The sequence below is a fragment of the Engystomops pustulosus genome, chromosome 2 (assembly GCF_040894005.1).
Source record: "Engystomops pustulosus chromosome 2, aEngPut4.maternal, whole genome shotgun sequence".
Classification (NCBI taxonomy): domain Eukaryota; kingdom Metazoa; phylum Chordata; class Amphibia; order Anura; family Leptodactylidae; genus Engystomops; species Engystomops pustulosus.
In genome coordinates, this window is record NC_092412.1 from 77,992,750 (window position 1) to 78,018,259 (window position 25,510).

The 25,510-nt window shown below is 37.3% G+C and overlaps 1 protein-coding gene across 6 annotated transcripts in view; it reads right to left on the bottom strand.

Annotated features, from left to right (window-relative positions):
• PCDH9 (protocadherin 9) overlaps positions 1 to 25,510 on the bottom strand; it is a 1,504,706-nt gene that overhangs the window by 343,612 nt on the left and 1,135,584 nt on the right. For 4 of the 6 annotated variants that reach the window (XM_072135311.1, XM_072135313.1, XM_072135317.1 and 1 more), the window contains one exon: positions 21,101 to 21,302. In XM_072135311.1, coding sequence (XP_071991412.1) covers positions 21,101 to 21,302 — 202 coding nt within the window. The remainder of the gene's footprint in view (positions 1 to 21,100; positions 21,303 to 25,510) is intronic. The other 2 variants (XM_072135312.1, XM_072135315.1) reach the window with 1 other exon arrangement.

The following is a 25,510-nucleotide window of genomic DNA, read 5'->3' on the forward strand; positions in this document are numbered from 1 at the left end:
TTCTGATTACACAACTAACGGTTTACAGTCAGGATTTATACCTATAACAGTAAAGTGCTGTTATGTACATTCAAGCTTCAAGTAAGGTTCTGACTGCACCACCAAACTCCAGTCAAAAGTATTATTCCTATCTATACCACCAAACTATTGCTTCCCTACTTCCCCATAAATTATTGTCATGAGGGAACTTTATTTTTAAGCATTTTATAATTAATGGAGCTTTTAGACCTCCTTATATGAGTGTGCAGACTATTTAGATGGAGGGTCTCACTACACAGATTAAAAGACATACTTGACTGGAAACAGACAAGACTTTATAGATACACTACATATTCTTATCTCTATAATATTAGGCACCTGATGGTCCTATAAGAAATGAAAAGCTGTACAAGTAATAATTCAAAAACAAAAAGATTTCTCTGTGTATTCTCATTTTATATATAGCATACTTTTTATGTTAATTCACATCCTAAAAAGATACCTTTGTTCTCATCAGTAAATATAAAGCAGAATATTGCAGAAAATGTGACCTATATTAAAATCTTCCTACCCATTATTCATGAGGATCAACAGTTTTTACTTCAAGATATAATACAATGAATGCACTGTTCTTATAGCATTAAAACTCCGGAGGCATAAAAGTATCTGAAAATAATGACAAGTCAACTCAAGAATCTACAATCAAATTGTGGTATTGACCTTTTCAGCGGGGAAGGAAAAGGTGCACATTTGGATAGAAAAAAGGATCCGAGTGGAAAAAAAAGACAAGGTCTCTGCTTGTGGGAAAAGTGCAAACCTATTTTATCATCTTCATATTAGTTTATTTGCTGCTCTTGCCAGAAAGTCTATAAAAGTATAAATGTTACCTCATGTTATAAGTATGTGAGTTATTTAAAGTTCCTAATGAATGATTATACATACAAAATAGATTATGATTGCAGACAGACTGCTGTTATTTACTAATTTTTCATTAAAATACTATGAGGGTTGTTTATTTTATTTCCCCCTTCTCTGAACTCTTTTTGCGCCTTTTGTAAGTCTATTTTTGCACCTCATTTGTCTTTTGGGCTCTTTGTCAAATGCAGGGTTTTTTTTGCCTTATTTGGTGCTGATTTTTAAAAAAGGTGCAATTTTGGGACACAAATCATATCTTTCCTAAGCATGGCCACGACTGGCAGGTTATTGCGCAATTATCTGGAAGCAGGAGAAATACAAAGACAAATTAGGCGCAAACCACGATTATAGTTAAATGTCTACTCTAGCGAACTGCTGGAAAAAGGTGCAAAATATTGTGCAAATAATCCGATGTGCTCAAAAGGTCACTAAAATACAACCAAAAAATGACACATCAAACTAAGATAAATCTGCCCCTATGCGTTACTGCAGATTATCAGATGCACTTACAGCAAGTAGGAATTATTGTGGAAAAAAACATGGGTTTGGGGGTATATTTTATTAACTTTCATTAATACAGGAAGTCCTGAGATAATTCACAAGGTTCTTCAGGTTTGTTCTTAAGCTGAATTTGTATGTAAGTTGGAAATGTATATTTTATCATTGTAGCTTTAGACGCAAATTTTTTTTGTCCCAGTGACAACTGGATTTTAGAAATTTTCTAAATGTTCCTTGCTCAACACACAGAACACAGAGTGATCTTGCGATATCACGCCATGTTCTATGTGCTGAGCAAAGCATCTGAGCACAACCAGCCGACTGAGTGATCACAGTGCAGAGGGATGATGCCAGGAGGGCGCAGCTAGCAGAGAGGTCAGCTAGCAGTAGCATAGCAAGACCACTCTGCACTTTCACAGTACATAAGGAAGCTCTTCTGTGACACTGTCTGCCGCTGATTAGATGGTGTCAGAGAAAATTGGCATACTCACACACGCCCCCACCCGTGCTGCAGCTCCTCCTCTCTGAGAATCCTGGACATTGAATAGTCAGAGACCGGGGCTTATATCTTGGGAACGGTAGGGGCTAGGAACAAAATTCAAAGTGTGCCTAAATCAGTATGCAAGTCCTTGCCTCCTGGTATGTGGAGTTTAATATATATTTGGATAGTGAAATGTCATTTTTATTGCAAATTAGGTCCAGGTAAGAGTATGTAGTGCACTGTATGACTACTCGATATACCCAGGACCATTTGGATAATATATAGTATAGTAACACATAACTTGAGTTCTTTACTCAATGCTTCTATATAAAAACAATATTAGATAAAATAATATTATGTTAACGCTGACACAACAATGCGGTGTAAGGTTCATGCACGTGACAAAGCTGTATATTCATAATGTTGTGCGACATGTGGTTCTCCATAGGCAGATGTCCACAGATGATGAAAACAATGAAAACAAAATGACTGCTAAACCCATACAATTACATTCACATCATGCATACTCCGACATAGTTGACCAGTCTGCATATTTTTCAGACATTAAAACATAATAATCGATTTGCTAAGTGTCATCTGCATTTTCGTGACAAACCCAGCAATACTATGGCTATATATGCTAATATGCAAGTAATGCATTAGCATCACATATTTCATTCACTCATCATATGACTGATATAAATAGAAAAGGATATTTATTTCTTAACAAGAACTGATAACACATTGCTAGAGAACACCTGCCATTTCCTAGTAAATATATTGTATACTTGGCTTTTCAGCACAACAATGCGGCACAGTCGCATATTATTATGATGGGCCGATCGTTCTGGGAGGTTTCAAAGGGAACATTATAATGTTATTTTTAAATGTGAACATCTAGCAAAACGACTGCTTGACTTGGGTTACAAGTAAGGTAGCAAGTGTTTTCAAGCAACTGTTCTTTGAAGCTAACACCATGCTAAGTTTACAAGCGTCTGCGTGTGTCTTTTATATTCACCTCTCCCTGAAGAGCTAAGGCAGAATCATTAATATGGGCATGAATATCAACTAAGATAGCTGAGAGGCATTTTACACAAAACATTGGCTGATAATAGAATAATGTCATAGCACTTGGACAAATACATAAAAAGTTTGAATATGTATGTGGCCTTCAACATTTAGAAACTAGAAACATATCTATCTGAGAGGTGATCATAGTTAGAAGAGTAAATAGAAGGAAAAATACAATGATAACTTAGATAGATAGATAGATAGATAGACAGATAGATAGATAGATAGATAGATAGATAGATAGATAGATAGATAGATAGATATTAGATAGATTTCCTGGGTGGAACCATTACCTTCAATTGTAGTAACAACGTATACAACCTAGAATAGGGCAATCTCTAACCACTAATGCATTACATTATAAAAATTGACAAAAAACAACCATTCTAATGTCAAAGGGGCCACTTCTTTTAAACGTTGCTATTTTTATAGAGAAAAAGAGAGAGAAAGAAAGTATAGAAAGTAGTAAAGAAAGTATAGAATAGATAGATTCACACAATATTGTTCTGAAAAGCAACTTATTGTATGACACCCATTGGACACATCAAGCCAAAAAGGAAGGTATGGAAGGGCACATTTATAGTCACCTTTCTTGACTGACCATAAATAATTTGGGTCACCTATTTCAATTATGAACATTACATTTATTTTGGAAAAATTGTTTGTGGTCCAGTTCCCTCAAGAAATGATTAAAATATGAACATGTAGATCAATTCATTTTAAAACTACAGTAAAGGTACTGTGAAGTATTTTGACCATGTCATAGAACTAAAACATTCACAGTGTAGCTGTTATTTTATACAACTCTACATGTATAGTAATGAGCACACCCATTGAAATTGAGGCTTGACCAAGTTCAGCTGATGCCACCTTTAGTGTCACCAGTGGCATTACAGTTACTACGGTTGTGCATGCACTAACATTTTGGGTAGCCCCCATTGCTCCCAATAATATTATTGGAGAGTGTTGAGCATCCAAACATGGCAGCTGTCTTGGGGGGGGGGGGGGATTGGATTGAGATGAGATGAACCTCTTAAAAAAAGGTTTAGTGAAAATCATAGTCTACAGGATCAGAATCAGGTCCCACTTCGACCTCTTTTGTTTATTTATTTCTTAATAAATGCTTTCATGAAGATGCATTCCTTTAGCATACTGTTAAGTGTTGATATATCTGTTTCCTCCCAGAAAGGATAGCATAGGGGAACTTACAGAGCTACCACATTTTAGGATTCTTTGGGGGATTTTTATCATATCCCACTGCAGCATTTTCACAGCGCGATACATCAAGAGGCTTTAGCCGCTATCGGGCAGAGTCCTGTGTGGCGCCCCAGTGTCGTGAAGGTAGCGGAGAGGGCTAAATAATTGCATGTGTTAGCAATAAGCTAGCATTTACGATTATTTCAGGGCTTCTACTCCACTCACATGACGCAGAGTCACTGATAAATATGCCCCTTTGTGTCTGCCTTATCCAACATCTAAGAGCTTTGTAAAAAACTTTTACTCCAGGACTTTCTTATTACCCATATTCTAACTTCATTATGCCATACATGTGAAAATAAACACTACACATCTCAACAACAAAAACTGTTATAAAGAAATATATGGAAACTACTAGGAATGTGTGTCAATAAACAAGTAACTAGATAAGAGCTTAAATTGGTCCATAGCATATGTCAAAACAGAAGGCATATGTTATATACTGAATCAGAAGTATAGCAAAAGTCTTAACAGAGATTAAAAAAACAAACATGTAGACCAATAGCCTTAGAACCAGAAAACTTGCTTTGGGACAGGAAGAGGATTAATCTGGCATATAATCAAAGAATCAGAGGGCAGGAGCAGGGCAGATACCATGATTTTAACCCCTGCCTATCTCTCAGCCTCATACTGACAGCACAAGACATGACAACTTGATATATTGCATTTCAATTACCTAGTGCATCCACATAATGAGGGTTATATATATCTAATTTTTGGAGCTTGGCTGCCCATCAGATTCAAGTGCTTTGGCCCTTTAATAAATGGTCTTATGGTCTATTTTCTGACTGGGATTTTGTTTTTAAAAAGTCTCAAAATGCATCAAAAGTCTCAGCACATAGACCAGCCGCGGACTGGAGTGACTATGACACTTTTCAAGAGATGATTTGCAAAAGTCTGTGAGACCTTTAGGCAGTCAAAAGCCTCAAAAACCCTCAATGGTGACTACTTTAAGATTTTTTTTACGCCAAAAAAGCCCAGGAAAACCAATGATAAATAAACCCCAATATCTACACTACAGCATAGACAAGTGTTGGTGCTGCAGCCTTAAAATGTGGCTATATAAAATGATATAAGGGACATTAATACTTTTATTAACTGAATCATGAATGGAATATTTTATGTGTAGGTGATAACAATGAGATAGACAGACTACACAATATAACCATACTGTATCAATTACATAAAAGGTATAGTATTACAAGAACTTTTTAATCATCCACAATTATATTATTTAAGTCATTTCTAGCAACTTTCCAAAGTGAAATAATAAGAACGCTGAAAGTTTGAAAAGTCCTTAACAATGTACATGTATTTGCTTGGTCTCTTTTCATCTTTTTCTTCATTAGATTAGTGAGAAAATATAATTGTGCCTCTTCAAGTGCAGTCTCTTTTAATAGGACGGTGACACACATCAGGATTTAACACTAAGAAAATATAACCATTGATTCTCAATACATTCATTCCTCATTAGACTTTCTACAAACCAGAGATTTTCTCCTCCAAGACAAAGTGAGCCTGGTGAGTAACTGATTGTATGCACAGTTGCTCTGGAAAATTGGGTTTCACTGTGCTACATCCTTATTATAAGTGTTCTAATATTGTAAATGTCTCCTTTGAGATGATTTAAGGCTTAATTAAGGGTGCTACCATCCATCAGTCTCATTACATTAAGATGTGAATTCCTATTTATTTGTATGGGACAAGAAATATAATGTAAAGTTTTTAAAGGGTCTATCTATCTATCTATCTATCTATCTATCTATCTATCTTTCTATCTATGTATCACATATCTATCTATCTATGCAACCCATAGCTATCTATCTATCTATCTATCTATCTATCTATCTATCTATCTATCTAATAGACGAGAATCAAGCAGCACTCCAGGGCGTCAATGGTTAGGTGAAGAAAGTGAAAATGCTTTATTCCATGTTCAGAAGTACAACAAGGTACAATCCTTGAAAAAGGCTCCTTGGAGCCGAAACGTTGCTGCTTAATTAATGTTATTTTTTGTATGATGAAAAATAATATAATTTTCCAATATACTTTCTGTATCAATCCCTTGCAGTTTTCTAGATCTCTACTTGCTGTCATGTAGAAAGCTTCATTACTTACTTCCAATAGATAGAAATCTGACCATGGTCACACAGGTACACAGCTCGTTAGTATCATAGGGAGTAGTCAGAGCCGTGTGATATAATGAGCTGTGCACCTGTGTGACCATGGTCAGATTTCTATCCACTGGAAGTAAATAATGCAGCTTTCTATAGAAGGACAGCAAGCAGAGATCTAGAAAACCGTAAGGAATTCATTATTCAAACAATAACAATTACTTGCTGAAATGGGAACAGCCCTCATTCCAGAATTGTAGTCTCACCAGGTACACTGGGGTGTAGCTATACAGTGTTCTGCTCTTATCTCTCAACAATAAACTAGTCAGTAGCAGTTCCCTTCTGCTCTAAATGAAATCTATAGGAGGTTTATACGACCGCAGTACACTATCTGTGCACTCAGAGCACAGAAGAGGGACTGTTGAATAGCTTAATATAAAGATCTAAGAGCACAGCAGTGTGAAGACATGCCTCAATGAATTAACAATCCAACAATCCTTAACCATTTCATTGTCAGGCAACTTTCCAGTTTTGCATTTCCTTTTTTTACTTCCCTCTTTCTACAAGCCATATCTTTTTTATTTTCCATTTACAGAGACATAGGAGGGCTTGTTATCTGTGGGACATATTGTATTTTCTAGTGGCATCATATTTTATTTTGTTCATTGTACTTGGAAGCTGGAAAAAACCCAAATGTGGTAGAATTGCCAAAAAACACAGGTGCGCCATACATGCTGTTTTTAAATTTTTTCCTGTACAGCCAAATAACACCTTTATTCATTGGGATGTATGATCACAGAGATATCAAATTATGTTTTAAAAAAATGAAGAAAATCTTTTATGAAAAAAATTCTTAGTTTTTGACATATTCTGACAGCAATACCTTTTTTATACTATTGTGTACTGGGCTGTATAAGGTGTCATTTTTTGAGGGACAAGCTGATGTTTTCATTGATATCATTTTGAGTTCTGTACGGCCTTTTGATCACTTTTTATTTTAATTTATTTTGATGTGTTTTGCAAAATGGCAAAAAAAGTGTTGATCTAGGCATTTTGGCAATATTTTCCATTAAAAGGGTGTTTCCAAAGAGACAAGTTTCTTATATGAACTCTGAATAACAATATAACACTTTCCCTAATTCCCTGTTATTGACAAAAATACAGCATTTCACAGATTTCACAGATTTCAGCTGCCCCTAGACACGACCCTGTAACTTCTGACTTCTGACTGACTTCTGAATTCTTGGATTTCTGTATGAGATTATGGAGCTGATATTTCTGTCTTTCTCTGCTGTGACTATGTAGCCAGGCCCTCTGCATGGAGCTCACTAACTGATTACTTCCTGTCAAGAGATTCTGTGAGCAGAGAGAGAGAGGCTTCAAACTACAAGCTACAAGGAGATAAGTGATCCGAGGGAAGGTGGAGGCAGGCACATAGCTGTGAGATGTAGCACACTGTCATCCACTGTCTGTCAGCCTCTGTGTAATCTCATGCATCTCTGATCTGTTTCTTTCTATGTGTCAGATACTAGTACAATACACATAGCATATACACCTGTACCCCAATAATGTAACCACATTGTCACACTAGATAGCTAGATAGGTCATAATGTGTCTGCTTTGATAGGCCCTGCCTACACCCTGGGATTTTGCATTGAGCAGCCTAAAGAGTGATAGGATCTAAAACAGCAATACAACTGAGAAAAATTGCAAAGTAAGGGGTTAAAATGATCTTTATTGTGTTAAAATGGCTGGGGGATTGAAATGTGAGAATTTTCATTCGTGGGAAAACCCCTTTAAGGGGTTTACAGTCAAAAATAGTAATTTTTATATTATGATAGATTAGACATTTTGGGATGCGGTGATACCTAAAATGTGTATGATTTTACTTATTTATTTATTTTTATCTGTGTTTTTAGGGAAAGGGGGGATTTGCATTTTTATATTTTTTAAACTTTTTTTTACATTTTTTTTACTATAATTTCAGACCTCCTAGGGTAATTTAACCCTAGAGTGTCTGTTCCCTCACACAATGTACACCAAATCAATTGTATGTTGTGCATATACTGCTTGTGTATTAGAGCCTTGTAAAGAGTTAACAACAGCAATGTTCATTCCATCAGAACCTACTGTAGCATCAGAGACACTGCTACTATAGGACATCAGTAAATACTATGCAGAGCATAGTTAATCAGGATATATTAGAGAGCTATATGAAATAATTGAGCTTGCCACCCAATACCATAATACTATGTGATAGGACTAAACCTTTACACTGATAACTTATTAAGACTGTGTTCCTTACATAGCTAGATGCATTTACACTTTTAGTACATACCTAATGAGCGTTATATTTTCATTGGGATTAGCTTAATAGTGGGAAACCATCTCTGTAACTTCTTGTGTGTTCTATTAGTCAAGTATCTTGTCTTTGTAATACACTATTTTCAGGAAGATTCCTTATACGTCAGTCATACTGGGAAATGTCTTCTAGCAGGAATTTATCAGTCACATCTACACATTTTTGCCATACTGATGGGAACCCTGCTTGGCACCTACACAGTCATGCTCATAAATCCATATTGTTATATTTTCTCACTAGAGAACGGATGCCAACAATGACAAGTTTGATAGGAGGATATTGTCTCAGTGTTGCAATGTTATTGGGAATTGTGTAGAAATGCTGCTATCTAGGTAAGCATCTAGCATCTCTGTGGGAAACATGAAAACAGCACATACTCCCTTTATCATTTTCTGTGAATGCATAACATAAGGCCAGAAAAATGAGCTTGGCCACAGTAACCTACTGGTGAAAATTGCATTTTAATTCTTTATACTACTTAAAAAATAATGAATATATGAGTTGTCTCCATTTATGGCAGTCCACAACTTAAAGAGGACCTGTCACCCTAAAAAATGCCCAAGAATCTGCTTACTAAAGTAACAGCTCCCAGCGCTACCCCAGCAGTGTAACACTCCTAGCTTTATTAGAACCCTCCAATAAATCTGGCAAACACTGCACTACCACACCCTCAGCTTTCAGTGGTCCGGAGTATCCATGAGGTGGTGGTCTGTCCTATGGTGTTGGAGGGGTGGTACACGGGAGAAGCAGAGAAGAAGGCAGCTCCTCAGACCGCCCCTCATGAATACACTGGACCTCTGTAAGCTCAGTCCGGCATTCTGAGGCTATGGCGCTGCAGTGTTTGCTAGCTTCATCAGAAGGTTTGTATGTATATTTATATATTATGTATTTGTGTGTTTTATACTTTATATGTCCCCCATGAATTCATAAAAGATCCCTGGGGGACATTTTTACACTTATTATTACTTTTTTTTTTTTTTTAACAAGATTTGGACTGTAACTAGGCACATCTATAAGAGCCCTAGATACATGGGGAAAAGCCCCTGGGGGCAGATATTTTGATTAGAGCAGTACAGAGTCTGAAGACCCAGCAGCTCTGGGCAACATAGTGATTTTGTGACCACTGGGTCTCCAGAGACTTTTGCACTTTTTTTGACTCTCTTCAATACGTGCTACTTCAGTGCTCTGTAGTGAGGGAAGGAGAATGCAGAAGAACTAATAAACTGCATCAAGCTTCTTCCTACGGTCTCCTGATGTCTCTATGGAGTCCCCATCCAGTTCATAGTTTTTTTTATTGACTTAAAAAAACGAAATAATTTGCTCCCAAAAGGTGAAACTATCTCAATGGCAATTAGAACCATGTTGACAGTACAATTAGCTAAAATTTAGTCTGTCTAATGAAAACCTTCTTCAATCCATTGATATTTAGATATGTCACCCATCACGTGTTGGACTGAGTCTTTTGAGAAACAAGTCCTACAATTATCACATAAGGACGTTTTTAATACGTAATACATGTATGTGAGCGATGAATAATGTCTGCAGTTTTCTACCCACATTATGCAGTATATCGAGATTAGATCATCAGCCGTTGCTAAGCTACTGTACATAATTCCATGGACACTCATATCACCTTGTATAACTACAGATGATGCCAGAATTACATAGCTTCCATATCATCAGCACCTCCAGAGTGTGCCTAATGGGAAGTGTGATTGTGGACTTATAGTGACTTCCTCTACTGGAGGGGAGGACACCAACGGAGAAATGTATGGTGACCTCAAAGATTGTTATAAAGGATTTCAAACTGATCACATAGTTTTGTTGGTTTAAAGAGTATATTTGCATAAAGAGTATATAGAAGCAGAGATGGATTTAAAACAGCCAAAGTCTTTGCTTTGGGCCCTGAAGATGGAGGGTGAGATAATGCAGATACTTCCAGAACAGTTGTTTGAAATACAACTAGTTTAGGGATTCTTTAAAAAGGTGATTGCCAATCCACATGATTTAAACTGTACTGTCATCCACAGAATAGCAATACAGTTTAAGGACTAGAACAAAGGATTCCCTTCTTGGTAGTCATGCATAAGGCATTTTTCAAAAATATCACTTTTATGACCCAAGAAAAGTCAAATAATGCCCTTGCCATGCAGAAACCAATCCTCTCCCGCAGGTCAAAATATGGGTTATTCTCTAACCCATTAGGGGTAAAGGATTAGTGAAAGAGTTATAACAAATCTAAAATGACAGTAACATGGCTCTTAGGCAGATATATAGATATGCAGTTAACCTATAGAGAAGGAAAACAAATGTACCATTAATTGCATGTTTACAACTTGTAGCCACTTTAAAGCAAAGCTCACAACCTGTTTTATGTCTTTAAGAAGATTTACAGAGTTGTAGTTCCTGATTGTCAAGATACATATTGCCTTATAAAGAAAATGTTCTCCCCCCTGATCAATATGCCACATCAAGGACCTGATGTATGGGAGCACTAAAACCGTTTTAATGGTGTTCTATGAGCCATCCATGACTCCACAGAGCTCCCTGGACCTATGCTGGTTGTGATTTCATTGGATTCATCCTGTCATTTTAGCACATCACCTATGTTATGAGATTTCAGAGAGATTTATTGAGACCTGAAAAGAGAGACTAGCACAACTTATGAAATAAAAGACTAGATATAGAGTTATTAAAAATAATAAAAAACAGAACTTTCTTACAATCTGATACTTATGGCCATGATTGAAGGGCAACAGGATTACTAAACTATTATAGTGTTTTGTTTTTTACAATAATTTCAGATTTTGGTTTTAATTTCTAAATCATTTTGTAATAATAATGAAGCATATATCTCGTTTATAATAATAATGGAAATGTGATTTTGATTCAGCTACGGACCAAAATAGTGGTTCATTTTTATTGTTGAGGCAGTAAAAAAATTCTGTGTAATCTAGCGCACAGTATGAAACAAGAGATTAAATTCTGCAGGCGAGTCTTACATAAAAAATAAGTAAATTACTTCATGACCATCTGTGGAAGAATCAACAAACACTGGAAGGGCATCAAGCTTAAATGCAAATGGAGCTATTGGCAAAAAGCTTACACTTCAGTTGTTTTCATAGGAAAAACTATATCTAAGCAGCCATTGAAATGATGACAATAAAAATCTACACAAGCAGCAGGAATCATTCAAATATAGGACACGTGCCATTATTATAGACAAAGTAGTTGTATTTGGAAATCAGCGGACGCCATGTCTAGCAACATGTCAGTTTTATTGAGCGCCATTGTTTGGATACTCTATATCTGTCTTCTTTCTCTAAGGTATTGCTACAATATTCTATTTAATTTAGGTTTTTCACCTTTACCAAGACTTAAGAAAATAATCTAAGTTTTCAGAACATTTCTGTAGTTAGCCCTTGACGAATAATTAATTTAAGTTCATGAGCTTAATCTTAACTAATGATATTCAGTTTACTGGGACATGTACAATCTATTTGGTAGTCATTTCATGAATTGGGCTTTTAGTGCCCATTATATCAGAGGGGAAGAGATTAGGGCACATCTACTTACCTGGCCACAGGAGTTCCCGAGTGTCCGACGATCATGCACTCTGGCGCGATTCACAAAGATCGTACGCCCGATTTCCTGCATGTGTCACTTCCCCCCTCAGGTCTGCCTTAGTTCACCATCTTACTCCCGGGGTATGTAAGTGCTTGGATTGTGACACAATTTTAAAGTTAAATCCCGCGATTTGTTTGAATCCGTCGGATTGTCCGACGGCCGACCCCCGATTTGTGTCGCATCAAAGCCAGCAATACAACACAACACTGCAACACAATCCGATTGCGCGCAACACAATTACCTTCTAGATACCTGCCCCAATGGCGCGATCCCTGAAAACGTCAGAACAAACAACGGAAATGCGGCCCGCTGAACCCTTAATAAATAAGCCCCATAGTCTTCTGAGAAACGTTACCCACAACCAGTTACATACCAATACAGTACAACAACTAAGTACTATGTACATTATCAAACTTAATTAATTGTACAAATGTTCTACAAACATCTAAAACACTTCTGTGGGGGTGATCATCATTGTGCCAGAAACAAGCCATAATATCCATTGTTATCAATATCTTGTACAACATATAACTTTAATTACACAAACATTGCATAGTGTTATCGAGTCACAATCCAGACAATCACCGCTGTGTCCGGATCTTATCATGCACAACCAAACACAAGGTCTATTTTCCAACTTCTGGTATTAGATACAACATGGTCTTGCACATTGTCTTAATTTCTCTTTTTATTTAAGGATATCTCCTAATGTTGTTGAGCTTTTTTTTCCAGCCAAAAGGTATGACACCCTATTTTTGGTAGTTATCATAAATTCCCACCCGGGTCGACATCTGCAAAGAGTTTGTATGTTCTGCCTGTGTTTGCATGGGTTTCCTCCAGGTACTCCGGTTTCCTCCCACACTCCAAAACATACTGTTAGATTGTTTAGATTGTGAGACCCACGGGGACAGGGACCAGTTTGACATGCTTTGTGCAGCGCTGTGTAATCTGTGTGCGCTATATAAATAAAGAATTATTATTATTATCATCACAGTCTTTGTATTTGCATTCATATCTCCATAAAACCTCAAATTCAATACATTTCATAAGAGGACACTGGATCCTTTTTATTTGTTCAGTCCTATCACCCATCAGTGCAATCCCAAATCTGATGCAATTATACCAACAAAAAACATCTAAACCATTTGAGACAAGTTCAAGAAACTTTTATGACTTGTATGAAAGAGGTAGTGGCTTCAGAGATTGGGCAAGACCCATAATAGGACAACCAAGCAGCTATAACATTATAGAGATTTACTAAGACTACCATATAAAATTCAAGCCTACATTTTTCCCTAAACCAGCTGGATTTACTAGGAGGCTCTGGCCTCTTATTAAATGTAAAATGGCGATCAAGCGGTCTGTCCTGATTTCTACCAGGTTTTACTCATTCAGACCAAATCACCTGGTCTGAAATGCAGGTGAAGTCACTACTGTTTTCAGACAGAGACTATAATAATTGGGACAGGGCGACCACACTCCACCTTCCCCAAACTGTGCCCCAAACTGTTTGTCTCCACATCCTGTCATGCCTAAAGTGCCGCAAGCAGCTAAAAACCAACTGAAACTGGGATCACAATGAAATTTTTCAGTTTCTCTAACTGGAAGACTTGCACCAAGACTCTCATTGCCTTCCCTGCAATTTATGCCTTGTTCTTTTCTAATGAGCCAGAGAATAAAACTTTTTTGACGGAGTGATTCTTCAATTATACACATGAACTATTATTTTGCTTTGAATTCTTTTTCTGTCAATTTAATAAATAACTGCCCCAGTACTATTTATTTTTTCTGAAATATTTGGAAAAAAAAGTCAGGCACATATTTCTTTAGAACTGAAACTGAAATTCTAGTTTTAATGCCGGCCAAAGACAAAAGCTGTAAAATTATGGCTGTTAAGATATTATAGAGTGGAATGGCAATATCTTATTTTAAAACTAAAAGAATTTTTCTTTCATTTTTATTTTAATAATACATAATATGTGAACATTTTAAAAGCACATTACATTAGGGTATGCAGGCTGTAAAGTAGGCTAATGGGCACAATTGTATGAAATATAAATATGCCCAAATTAAAGAGGTACATGCAATAATTATATTGTGTCAGTTACAAATATATGTGGTTTCAGAGAGTTTTTAAAAGAATCCTTTTTAACCATACAAACCCTATAATAACTTTTATTCTGACAGGCATTTTTGTTACATCCATACAGAAAGAATATTAAATATAATACAGGCAGTCCCCGGGTTACATACAAGATAGGGACTGTAGGTTTGTTCTTAAGTTGAATTTGTATGTAAGTCGAAACTGTATATTTTATCATTGTAGTTCCCGACAATTTTTTGTTTTTCCCCAATGACAATTGGAGTTTCAAATTTTTTTGCTGTAATAGGACCAAGAATTATCAATAAAGCTTCATTACAGACAATTTTAAGATGATTATTGCAATCTGGGACTATTTTAAAGCATCCAGAGAGCTTCACCAGAGGTCACAGTGGGCAGAGGGGTCCGTCTGTAACTATGGGTTGTCTGTAAGTCGGGTGTCCTTAAGTAGGGGACCGCCTGTACATCAGTCCACATAGTTGGAGGAGAGAGACTGGTACAAACTAAATGTGTTTATGAAAAAATACTGTTTTATTATATGTCTGTATAAAGTCTTAAATTAAATTTTTGTTATTCTTTTCCTCTTCTAAAATATGAATACTTTTTATTACAATGTGGCTTAAAAATATGTATATTTTAGAAGAGGAAAAGAATAATAAAAAATCATGATAAACCCATAACACCTCATCCATGTACTAAAGAATAAAAACTATTGTGTCTTCTCATTGTGATTAACCTAAAGTGACTTTGTACACTAGAGCAACGCAAACCTAACATTTCAAGGACATTAGGTCTGTACCACACAATGTTAAACAAAAATCATGTTTATATACAAGATATTTTTAAAATGTATTCTCCCTTTGCAATTTATCAATATTTTGCTACAAGGGTTACCAAAAATTCTGTAGGTTCTTTAAACAGATAATAGTAAGAAAAAGACCCATCACCTTAAAGAAAAAAATAAAGGTACTGTAACATCCATGCCAAAACGTCCCTCTATCCCCATTTGGCAGAATATGTGGTGTTAATTCGTTTGTGTTTCTTGTGTGTGAACTGTGGCTTAGGTTGCAGTGCATGCCCTGCCCAGCAAGGCTTACTAGCCTGATGGAAAGTTCCTCTAGTCTACCTGCTCCCATCACACCTTGCTGATTATTCAGTCTTCTGTGTTATCTAGTGTTATTTCTTTGTTTTGCTTCTCTGTGTTTTTGATTTCTACTATGCCTTCTAACCATTCTATTGCAATTTGATTCTGTACCTTTGCTGCCATTTTGGTTTTGACCCTGTTTTGGACGACTCCCCTTGTCTGTCTTTATCTTTTGTTTGACCCTCAGTGTTGTTTATTTCCCATTGTGACCCCGCTTTCCCTGTCTCTAACTTGTGTTGGTTTTCTGTGCATCAGTGTGAACACTGATATCCGAATCGCTGTTACCTGTCCACTCCACTATTCAGCAGCTGCCAGACTAAGTAATTCTTCCCTGTCACCTTGTAAGAGTCACTCAGGGACTGTAAGTTAGGTTCCTGATAATTAGGACCATTAGTTAGGTTCCCTTGTCAGGGCGGCTTATATGCTGTAGGCAGGGCCATAGCCCGCAGGGACGTCACAGGGTGAGTTCGCCACCACTTACCTCTAAGGAGTATCCAGAGCTATATTTATATATTAGCTGTTTAAAGTGATGGAGGAAGAGCTTAGTGCTGAGGTAAAGCTCCCTCTGGCTCAAAATACCCCCTTTCTAGAGTAGGTCTAGTGGTGCAGTGGTCTTATTGCATGTTGTGGGAAATTCTAAACAGATAGGTTTCCTGGCTACATTTGAAGGTCTTTACAAATTATTTCTATATATTTAAATTAAACCAATTTTACCTGTGTATGTACATTTTCACTTTGCATTAAGGCAGCACTAGGTAGATGAAGTATGAGAATATAGTTTGAATTATCTACTTTATCGAGGAAGCATTTAGAGATGACTAGCTCTTTTTTCTTTGTACAAAAGCTAAACAGCTAAAACCAAGTTTCCTAACTTTCAATTGCTCAATTGTGTAAAGTGAATATAGTTTTATAGAATTTAAAGCACAGCAATAACTTTTACAGCATGACAGCGTATTATGTCTGAATCATTATAGTATTACTCGATTGAAAAGATTATACAAGTTACATTGTCCTTCAACAGTTTCTTGTACTGTATACTTATTGCAAGGCCAAAAAAAGAACATGTTTAGAAGACAATAAGAAGAAACCAGCTTCTCACATTTTTAGAAATATACTTGAACTTAATGGCTTTACAAAGTACATAAATCAGGTCCATTGAATATGTGCATTTATAAGTACATGCTTGTATTGTTACAATTATTTTCTGTTTATAATAGAAATGTCTTTATTAAACTGTTTTCTGTAAGATTTTTTTCCGGACAATAACATGCTCGGAAATCCTTAGGAATTGGTAAGATAGCTAAGGAAATGTCTAGAGAAAAAATAAGGTGAATGTCAAGTAAATTTCTGCCAAATGATTCCAAATATCACATTAAATATAATCAAACTATTTTATAAATATAAAACAAATTTAAAATATCTAATGTACTAATCTAATGTTTAACCAGTCACACATGCTGAGATTCTAATAAATGCAGATTAATTTAAATGGAAAGACAGTTTTTATATCAAATATTGAAATGTATCACCTTTTTCTCCTCTGCTTTTATAGTCTGAAGGTAAATTTTTCTAATTACATTTTTGCACATGATTCTAGGGACTTCCATCTTGCCAGAATTATTCCTCTGCTCTATAAATGGCAAATTAGTTATAGCCTTATAGCAACCTTGGTGTAGTACACAACTGTGGCCTGTTTTTAGCTTGCAGAGGTCTATAGGGAAGCTTTCTAGTAAAGTTCTGTGCACTGAGGGTATCAAGTATCACATCACCTATGGTGAGTCCTGAGATTCCCACAACCTCTGTTCCTGCCTACTTTCTGGCCCTTTACTATTGGTCACATGATAACTGTGTGGCAGTCCCTACTCTGTATTAGTGCAAAGTACAGTAAGACAAAGACAAACAAGGCAGACAAGCAAAAGAACAAGGTATTGTAAGATAGACTGGGTTAAAAAACAAGATATTGACGGGGTACAAAATCATAAAGCAGAAGAGTAGTCAATGTTCTGGCAAAAGGTCAAAAAAAATCCCAGCAGAGCATTAAAAACATTCCAGAAAGACAAAGCTAATAACAAGCCCCAGGACAATGTTCAAATGGAGACGCTGAATGCCACTTCTGCAGCCAATTAGATCAGACGTTTGTCACTTCAATTGGAACTGGAGACACACCCCCAGCTCATGAAGGCTGTTGGCCTGTCAATCATACAGCCTCCTGAAGAACATGACACTCAGGTGTGATGAACCTAGAGAACAAAATTGATCTGCAGAGCTTTTCTACACCAAGAACCATGATGCAAGGAAGATGTAGAAATAATCAATTCAATTCAGAATTGTCAGTAATCCATTCAGTAATGTAAGTAGAGATCACAAGTAATAAAGAAAACTATAGTTGCAGCTAATTCTAATTACTTGCCTTTAGTAATAGACATCATTTCTGATAGATCCTCCACCATTTTCATTAAAAATACAACAACCAAGAGAAATAAGCTACATCATGATTCAATGGAGGAAATGGTGGATTTGCATAAAAAGCTGTCTAAAATACCTTGTGTCACATTTTCAGGGCTTTAGACCCGTGCACTAAAAAAAGCCCTTGCACCCAAAATTGGTAGGCTCAGTTAAGAGCAACTAAAATAGATCTAAAGTTGGAACTGACAGTTTTATAGTCAGTGTATAGTAAATGTATTTACCAAGCTGATAAATCTGGTGCAGCAAATCACAAGCTAAGACACATTGTTAAATTTGCTATACTAGGTCTCAGTGTGGGAATTATTTCTATAATTTCTAGTGACCAATTAAATGCGTCATGTCTAGTCACCTTTCTGTATACACAGAAGCCAGCTATAATGTCATGTCAAAAGTGCTCGCACCCACTATGGATTGCAACTGCTGCTGTAGTGGGTGTGCAGCTCTTGATGTTTAAACACTACTGAGCATCTGTATAGAAACACGGGTAGGCAGCCAAGAGTGGCATCACACTGAACAAATGCACCATAGTGGGTATGTATGTACTTTTTATTATTTTAGTGCCCCCCCATATATGTATAATGCCCTTTCCTAAACAACCACCATTAGATGTAAAGAGAAGATTTTGGAGCTAGGCAGTCACCCATTAGACCTCACAGTCACTCTCAAAGTGAAAGGGAAACTATGGGGCACATGTGTCATAGTTTGGTCTCTCTGAGGTGAATTTTAGACTTTTGGCGGCTAGTTTTTGCACCTAATGTATGATCCTGTCTTTTTACATGTGATACATGTTTAGTTTTTCCTATCCTGGCAGGCACAAATGTTGGCTTCTTTTTGAGACTTTTTGTTGCAAATGTCTCAAATCCATGTTAGGGGGTTATATAAAGGAGAGGACGCAAGCCACATGAGGGGGTTATATACAGGAGTGGACACAAGCCACGTGAGGGGGCTATATACAGGAGTGGACACAAGCCACATGAGGGGGTTATATACAGGAGTGGACACAAGCCACGTGAGGGGGCTATATACAGGAGAGAACACAATCCACATGAGGGGGTTATATACAGGAGAGGATACAAGCCATGTGAGGGGGTTATATACAGGAGAGGACACAAGCCATGTGAGGGGGTTATATACAGGAGAGAACACAAGCCACATGAGGGGGTTATATACAGGAGTGGACACAAGCCACGTGAGGGGGCTATATACAGGAGTGGACACAAGCCACATGAGGGGGTTATATACAGGAGTGGACACAAGCCACGAGAGGGGGCTATATACAGGAGAGAACACAATCCACATGAGGGGGTTATATACAGGAGAGGATACAAGCCATGTGAGGGGGTTATATACAGGAGAGGACACAAGCCATGTGAGGGGGTTATATACAGGAGAGAACACAAGCCACATGAGGGGGTTATATACAGGAGTGGACACAAGCCACGTGAGGGGGCTATATACAGGAGTGGACACAAGCCACATGAGGGGGTTATATACAGGATTGGACATAAGCCACTTGAGGGGGTTATATACAGGAGTGGTCATAAGCCACTTGAGGCGGTTATATACAGGAGTGGACACTACTGTTAATTTGGGATTTAACATGTTGCATTTTTAATGCATTTTGAAACCTATTACAACAGCTGAGGAGAGTTGATTTTCCTAATTACATTACTGTTAATATTTGAATGTACAAAACGCATAGTAAATGCAATGTTAACACATTCATTAACATAGTGTTTATATTGCGTTTTGTGAACGCAAATGGTAACAGTAATGAAATAAAGCAAATCACCTCTCCTCAGCTGTTGTAATTAGTTTCGAAATGCAATGAAAACGCAATTAAACACCTACGTGTGACCTAACCCTTAGAAGTAACCAATTAAATTTTTAAGAAATTCAAAAATTTTAAAATTTTTACAAAAGAGGTTACTGTGCAAAATGTTAAATAGTTAAAGCATGTGGAATCATTCAAATTTACATGTTAAAATCGGGTCCATGAAAAAAACAAACTTCCTATGCACCTGCCCTGGAGCAGGTGCAAAATTGTGCCAAAAATGGCACAAAAATTGCGCAAAAAGGGAAAAAGTTGCACGGAACATCTGGAAAACAATGATACATGAGGCACACTGCACAAAGGTGCAGGCAAGGCATAATTGAAAAAGAACAGGGTTAAAAGTCTCAAAAATGGTGCAAAAGTCGCTAAAATTTGATAATTTGCCTAGCTGAAACTATGATATGATATGATATGTGCCCCTATGTTTACAAAAAATCCCTCCTCATTTTAAATCTATAGCCTCCCTCTGACTTTGAAACAAACAATCGCTAGTTCTCTTAACTCCACTGCACATCTTAAGTTTGTGAGAAGAGTTGAACTGTTAGCTGGCAATCTTAGTAAGCCTGGAAAAACTGTTTTTTTTTTATTGTACAGGGAGAGATATAGGCAGGTACATTCATGTAGGCAGTAGCAAGAAGAATACAGATGTTATAGTAAGCCTGTAACCCATGTCATCTTTATGGGTTTCCCTAACAACATCATTTAGAGAATTGAGGAAATGTTTTTCATAAAATCTTAAAATATCCACTTATAAAGTTTAAACCAAAATCACTTTACAATATTTCCACTACACATTGTTTTAAGTGAAGTAATATGCCTCCTTCTACACAACCAAGTGCAGAATTAAATCCATCAGGCAATCTGACTGACAAACCATTTGGCAGCCTCTGTCCTTGGCTTCAGCTTCATATAAGCTGATTTATGACCAAATCAAAGATTTTCTTTATACCAAAGTATAAGAGGATTTTTTTAATATAAATGCATGAATTTGAACAACAGTAGCATGGTTCACAATTAGTAAATCAAATATGTATAGTGAATCAATTTCTCGCATTTAGCTTTAAAACGGATAAGAATTAAAAAAAATGGTTCATCTGATCAATTGGCAAATTGTTGGATAGAACCATTACTTTTACAAAATGTATTTACAGTAATGCTTTTCCTATTTTTTATTCCAATTTGCTTTATTTAAATTCAAAGTAACACACACCAACAAATCTCATCCATTAAAACTTGAAGTAATTGACTTACCAGAGTTTGGGTCGGAGTTTCCATCAGCTTCAGTTCTCTTGTCCGGGGAGACTTGGTCATAGAATTCATCTTGTGCCTGAACCAGAGGAAGAGGTTGTGAGATCATAGTTCCGCTTCCTACAGGGTCATGGTCTCCAAGGCCACTGTCACTGCAGCTTTCTTGGGAGCCATCGGGTAGATGGAATGTTACACGACGTTGGGACTACAATAAGAACATAAGATACATTTGTTAATGCTCTTTATTAGCCCTCTTTATGTTTTCTTAGTCATCACTTTATATTTGTCAGAGAAGGTACTTAAGGCAGATATTCAAAGTGTATATTAGGTACAATATTACATGTAAGGTGACTTAAAGGACTGGTCTCATGTTCTGGACAGTCACAGTAGAGGACAACTGCAAACAGTAGTTTTGATGACACTATGTAGAAGTGGTAATGATAAACTTCAGACATTCCTGTTTAAAGCAGTGTAAATAATATAACAAACATTAAATTACCATGGAATAAAGTATTCAAGAAATCAAGAAAGGCAGTTTTAATCAGTTACACAGTGCATCTTTTCCATCTGAAAGACGAACGTCAAATATTCTGTCACCCAGTCACGACACTGCTGCTTGTTACTATAGGGTCAGAAGTCACAGGACCTGCTGTGACATTGTCAGGCCTCAGTGTAAAACAAGCTACATAGGGATCCACCTAGGCCACTGATTGGCTCCAGTACCATGACTGGTGACACTTATGGGCCAGTGTTGTGAAATTGGAAGCTGGAGCAAACTTTACACATTTTCTTTCTTTCCTTACTCCTGCCCTGGAGTACGGAAACTCCAAGAAAACCACTTTAAGTAATGTAAATGCACCATCATGTTGTCTATGACAAAAACTGTGAAAAACTACTGACTTGAGTATAAGCCGAGGGTGGGAAATGCATTTGTCAAACTCCCCCAGTAGTATACAGCCTGCCAGCCCCCAGTAGTATACAGCCTGCCAGCCCCCAGTAGTATACAGCCTGCCATCCCCCAGAAGAATACAGCAGCCCCTAGTAGTATACAGCAGCCCCCAGTAGTACACAGCAGCCCCCATGTAGTATACAGCAAGCCCCTAGTAGTATACAGCAGCCCCTAGTAGTATACAGCAGTCCCCATGTAGTATACAGCAAGCCCCTAGTAGTATACAGCAGCCCCTAGTAGTATACAGCAGCCCCTAGTAGTATACAGCGAGCCTGCCCCTACGGCCCTTAAAAATAAACTTAAATACTCACCCTCCGATGTCAGCGCGGCTCCCCGATGTCGGCGCGGCTTACCTATGTCCCCGATGTCAGTGCGTCCCGTCTTCTTTCTTCTCCGCGGCTCCTCTTCTTTCTTCTTTCCTCTGACATGGATGCGGTCATGTTTTCTTCTAGCATGTGCATACTATGACGCGGCCGCTGCTGACGTCATAGTATGCGCAGCCACGAAGAAAACATGGCCGCGTCCATGACAGAAGAAAGAAGAGAGAAGAGGAGCCGCAAAGAAGAAAGAAGACGGGACACGCTGACATCGGGGACATCGGTAAGCCGCGCCGACATCGGGGACATCGGTAAGCCGCGCTAACATCGGAGGGTGAGTATTTACGTTTATTTTTTTAAGTGGGTAATTTTTTTTTTTTGTAATAGACTCATGTATAAGCCGAGGGGACGTTTTTCAGCACACTTTTTGTGCTGAAAAACTCGGCTTATACACGTGTACATACGGTATTTTCTATTTCGGGACCAGAAAAATAATTCCCTTTTGTCTAGATGCATTATATATATATATATATATATATATATATATATATATATATATATATATATATAATCAAAAAGAGTTCTGCTCAACCTCCGGGTTTCTTATATCCTTCACATATATAAATCAAAAAGTGGTGGCACACCAAAATTAGTGCTACGTTTCACCTCCTATATCAGGAGCCTTTCTCAAGCCACTCAATATATATATCCACTTGCTTCCACTTGTGTTGTAGGGGGTGAATTTCTGCAATGTGCGAATTAGCTGAATTATGATATATTATCAACAAAAGTGACTGAAAGAGTTTACACTCTATGCTACGATTCACACATTGGCCACATTGATCAAAAACAGTGAAAACGGCACTATGTGTAGTTTACCTGCGTAGCGTGCAGAGTGTGTCTGATTCATGAATTGCAGCACCCATTCATACAGCACTACTCCGACCAAGAATGGACCAACTTTTTCTTGGTGTACCTTTAACGTAGAGCGTGCAACACATTTCTGTCAGACACTGCATGATAAATGTGGCGCATGGTCCGACTGTGCTCAGGAAAGACCTTTTCAGTGCAAAATTTTGCACAAACTGTTGCGGACGTTTTATAAATATATGTGCAAGCAGTTTACATTGAAAAGAATGGCTGATGGAAAACTGGCACAGGGGCTTTAATAAATGTTGGCTATTAATTGTCAAGTTAACTTTACTACAACTGCAGCAGCTATCAACAAAACAAGCATAGCACTAAGATAATGGGGCTTATTTACTAAGGGTCTGCAGGCGCACTTTCGTCGTTTAGGGGTTTTACGAAGCTGTGACAGCTATTTAACAGGGGATTGTGTCACACACAATCAGATTTTGGTGCAGTATGCGACAGAAAGCCGGGGGCGGGCTGACTGATTTGGACTGAGCGTGGGATTTAACTTTCAAATTGTGACGCAAGATCAAGCGCTTACATGCACCAAGAAGAAGAAGGTGAACTCTGTCAGACCTGAGCGGAGAAGTGACACATGCAGAATATTGGGCGCACGATCTTAGTGAATCTCGGCAAAGTGCATGATCGTCGGACAATGCACTTTCTGTGAACTCCTCCAGATGGGTAAGTAAACGTGCCCCAATGTTGTGACTTCACTCTTTGGGCAGCATTTAGTGAGTGTGAGCCACACTATGCAAAGAGTGTACTCAAAATTTCCATGCTATGCAAAGGGCTCATTTAATGGATGCTGCATTTGTATTATCAGAGAAAGGGAGCCATGTTTTAGGATATAGAGATCTCCTAGAATTTAAAGCTACAGTTTCCAGTTCATACTTTAGCTATATGATCTTAGGCACAACTTTGTGCTCCCAGTCTTACCTCTTTTCTTATCTTCCCCTTGTTATCCAATATCATATTCTGTTTCATATCTACTTAGCTTTGTAGCTAAAAAAATATTCAATAATGAAAGTTTTATGATATTCTTATAACTATTTATACCCTTTTTCATTATGTCCTAGTTATCCAAGATAATTAGAGTTTCCGCTGTTCCATCTTAATCAAAAAATAGTATCCACTTTTTGGCCTGCCATACCAGGAGATAAACAATTTGTGCTCTTGTTTATTTACCCTGTGAATCTATTGTCAATAAAGGTTGGATGAGCAGATTCTGTTTAATGGAATACCACCCAGAAATTGGACTGACAATTTAATTTGCTATCCAAAGATATCACCTACACAGACCTTGCTTACATTGCTGAATAAATGTAAAAGCAGATAAGGAAATTGAAAAGCAGGGGATATGATTCCAGTGTCTGAAAGAGTATTCAAGGTGTACTGAGATGATTAAAAATGAAAGAAAAGAGAAAGCAAACACAAAACCTGCCAGCTGGTGCAAAATTAATTCCGCTTTAGTTCACTTTAATTACTGGCATTTGATACATTTCAGCAGGCAAAAAACATAACCTTAAAATTCTGGAGCAAATGTCAATGAACGCCGCAAGAGTATTTTTAACGAATATTGACCTGTGAATGTTCTGACAGTTATGGGGTCGTTTGAACGTTTGACGAGATTGACACTGAATATAAAGGAATTAATCTCTTTGTGTACTTGTTTTCTGTCCCTAGAGTTTATTTCGGGAGTTGCAATGGGATATTTGTCATGATCATCCAATATCTTTGGTACAATAATCTATTAGTTGCAGTAATTATGAGTTTCAGGAGCAGCCTGGGAACTCACAGTGTTTTTTATCTCCTGTAATGTTAAGCGCTTGTTTGTGAACGTGCTGTCTTATTTTTATTCATTATTTCTTCTACTTCCTTGGAGATTCCATACTGTAATTAGTAGTAGGTTAAACGAAACCCAGTTAAGCAATAATATACAAATAAAGGTAAAGCTGACCATAAAATTTCAATAGCTTTTAGGCGAACATTTGAAGTCCCCATATAAATCCATGTTTTGTTTGGCTGGGTGCCCATGTATTAAATGTAATATAACAGTGATGATATCTCTAGTTGATATCTCTAGAGAGAGAAAAATAATAGGGCTTGTCGAAATACCTCATAGAATATGAGTCATATCTATACTCTTTTAATCCCTAAGACTAGAGATGATCAAATCCATTTGTTGGTTCATAGAATCTGAAGAAATCTGGCATTTTTGACCAAAAGAATTCT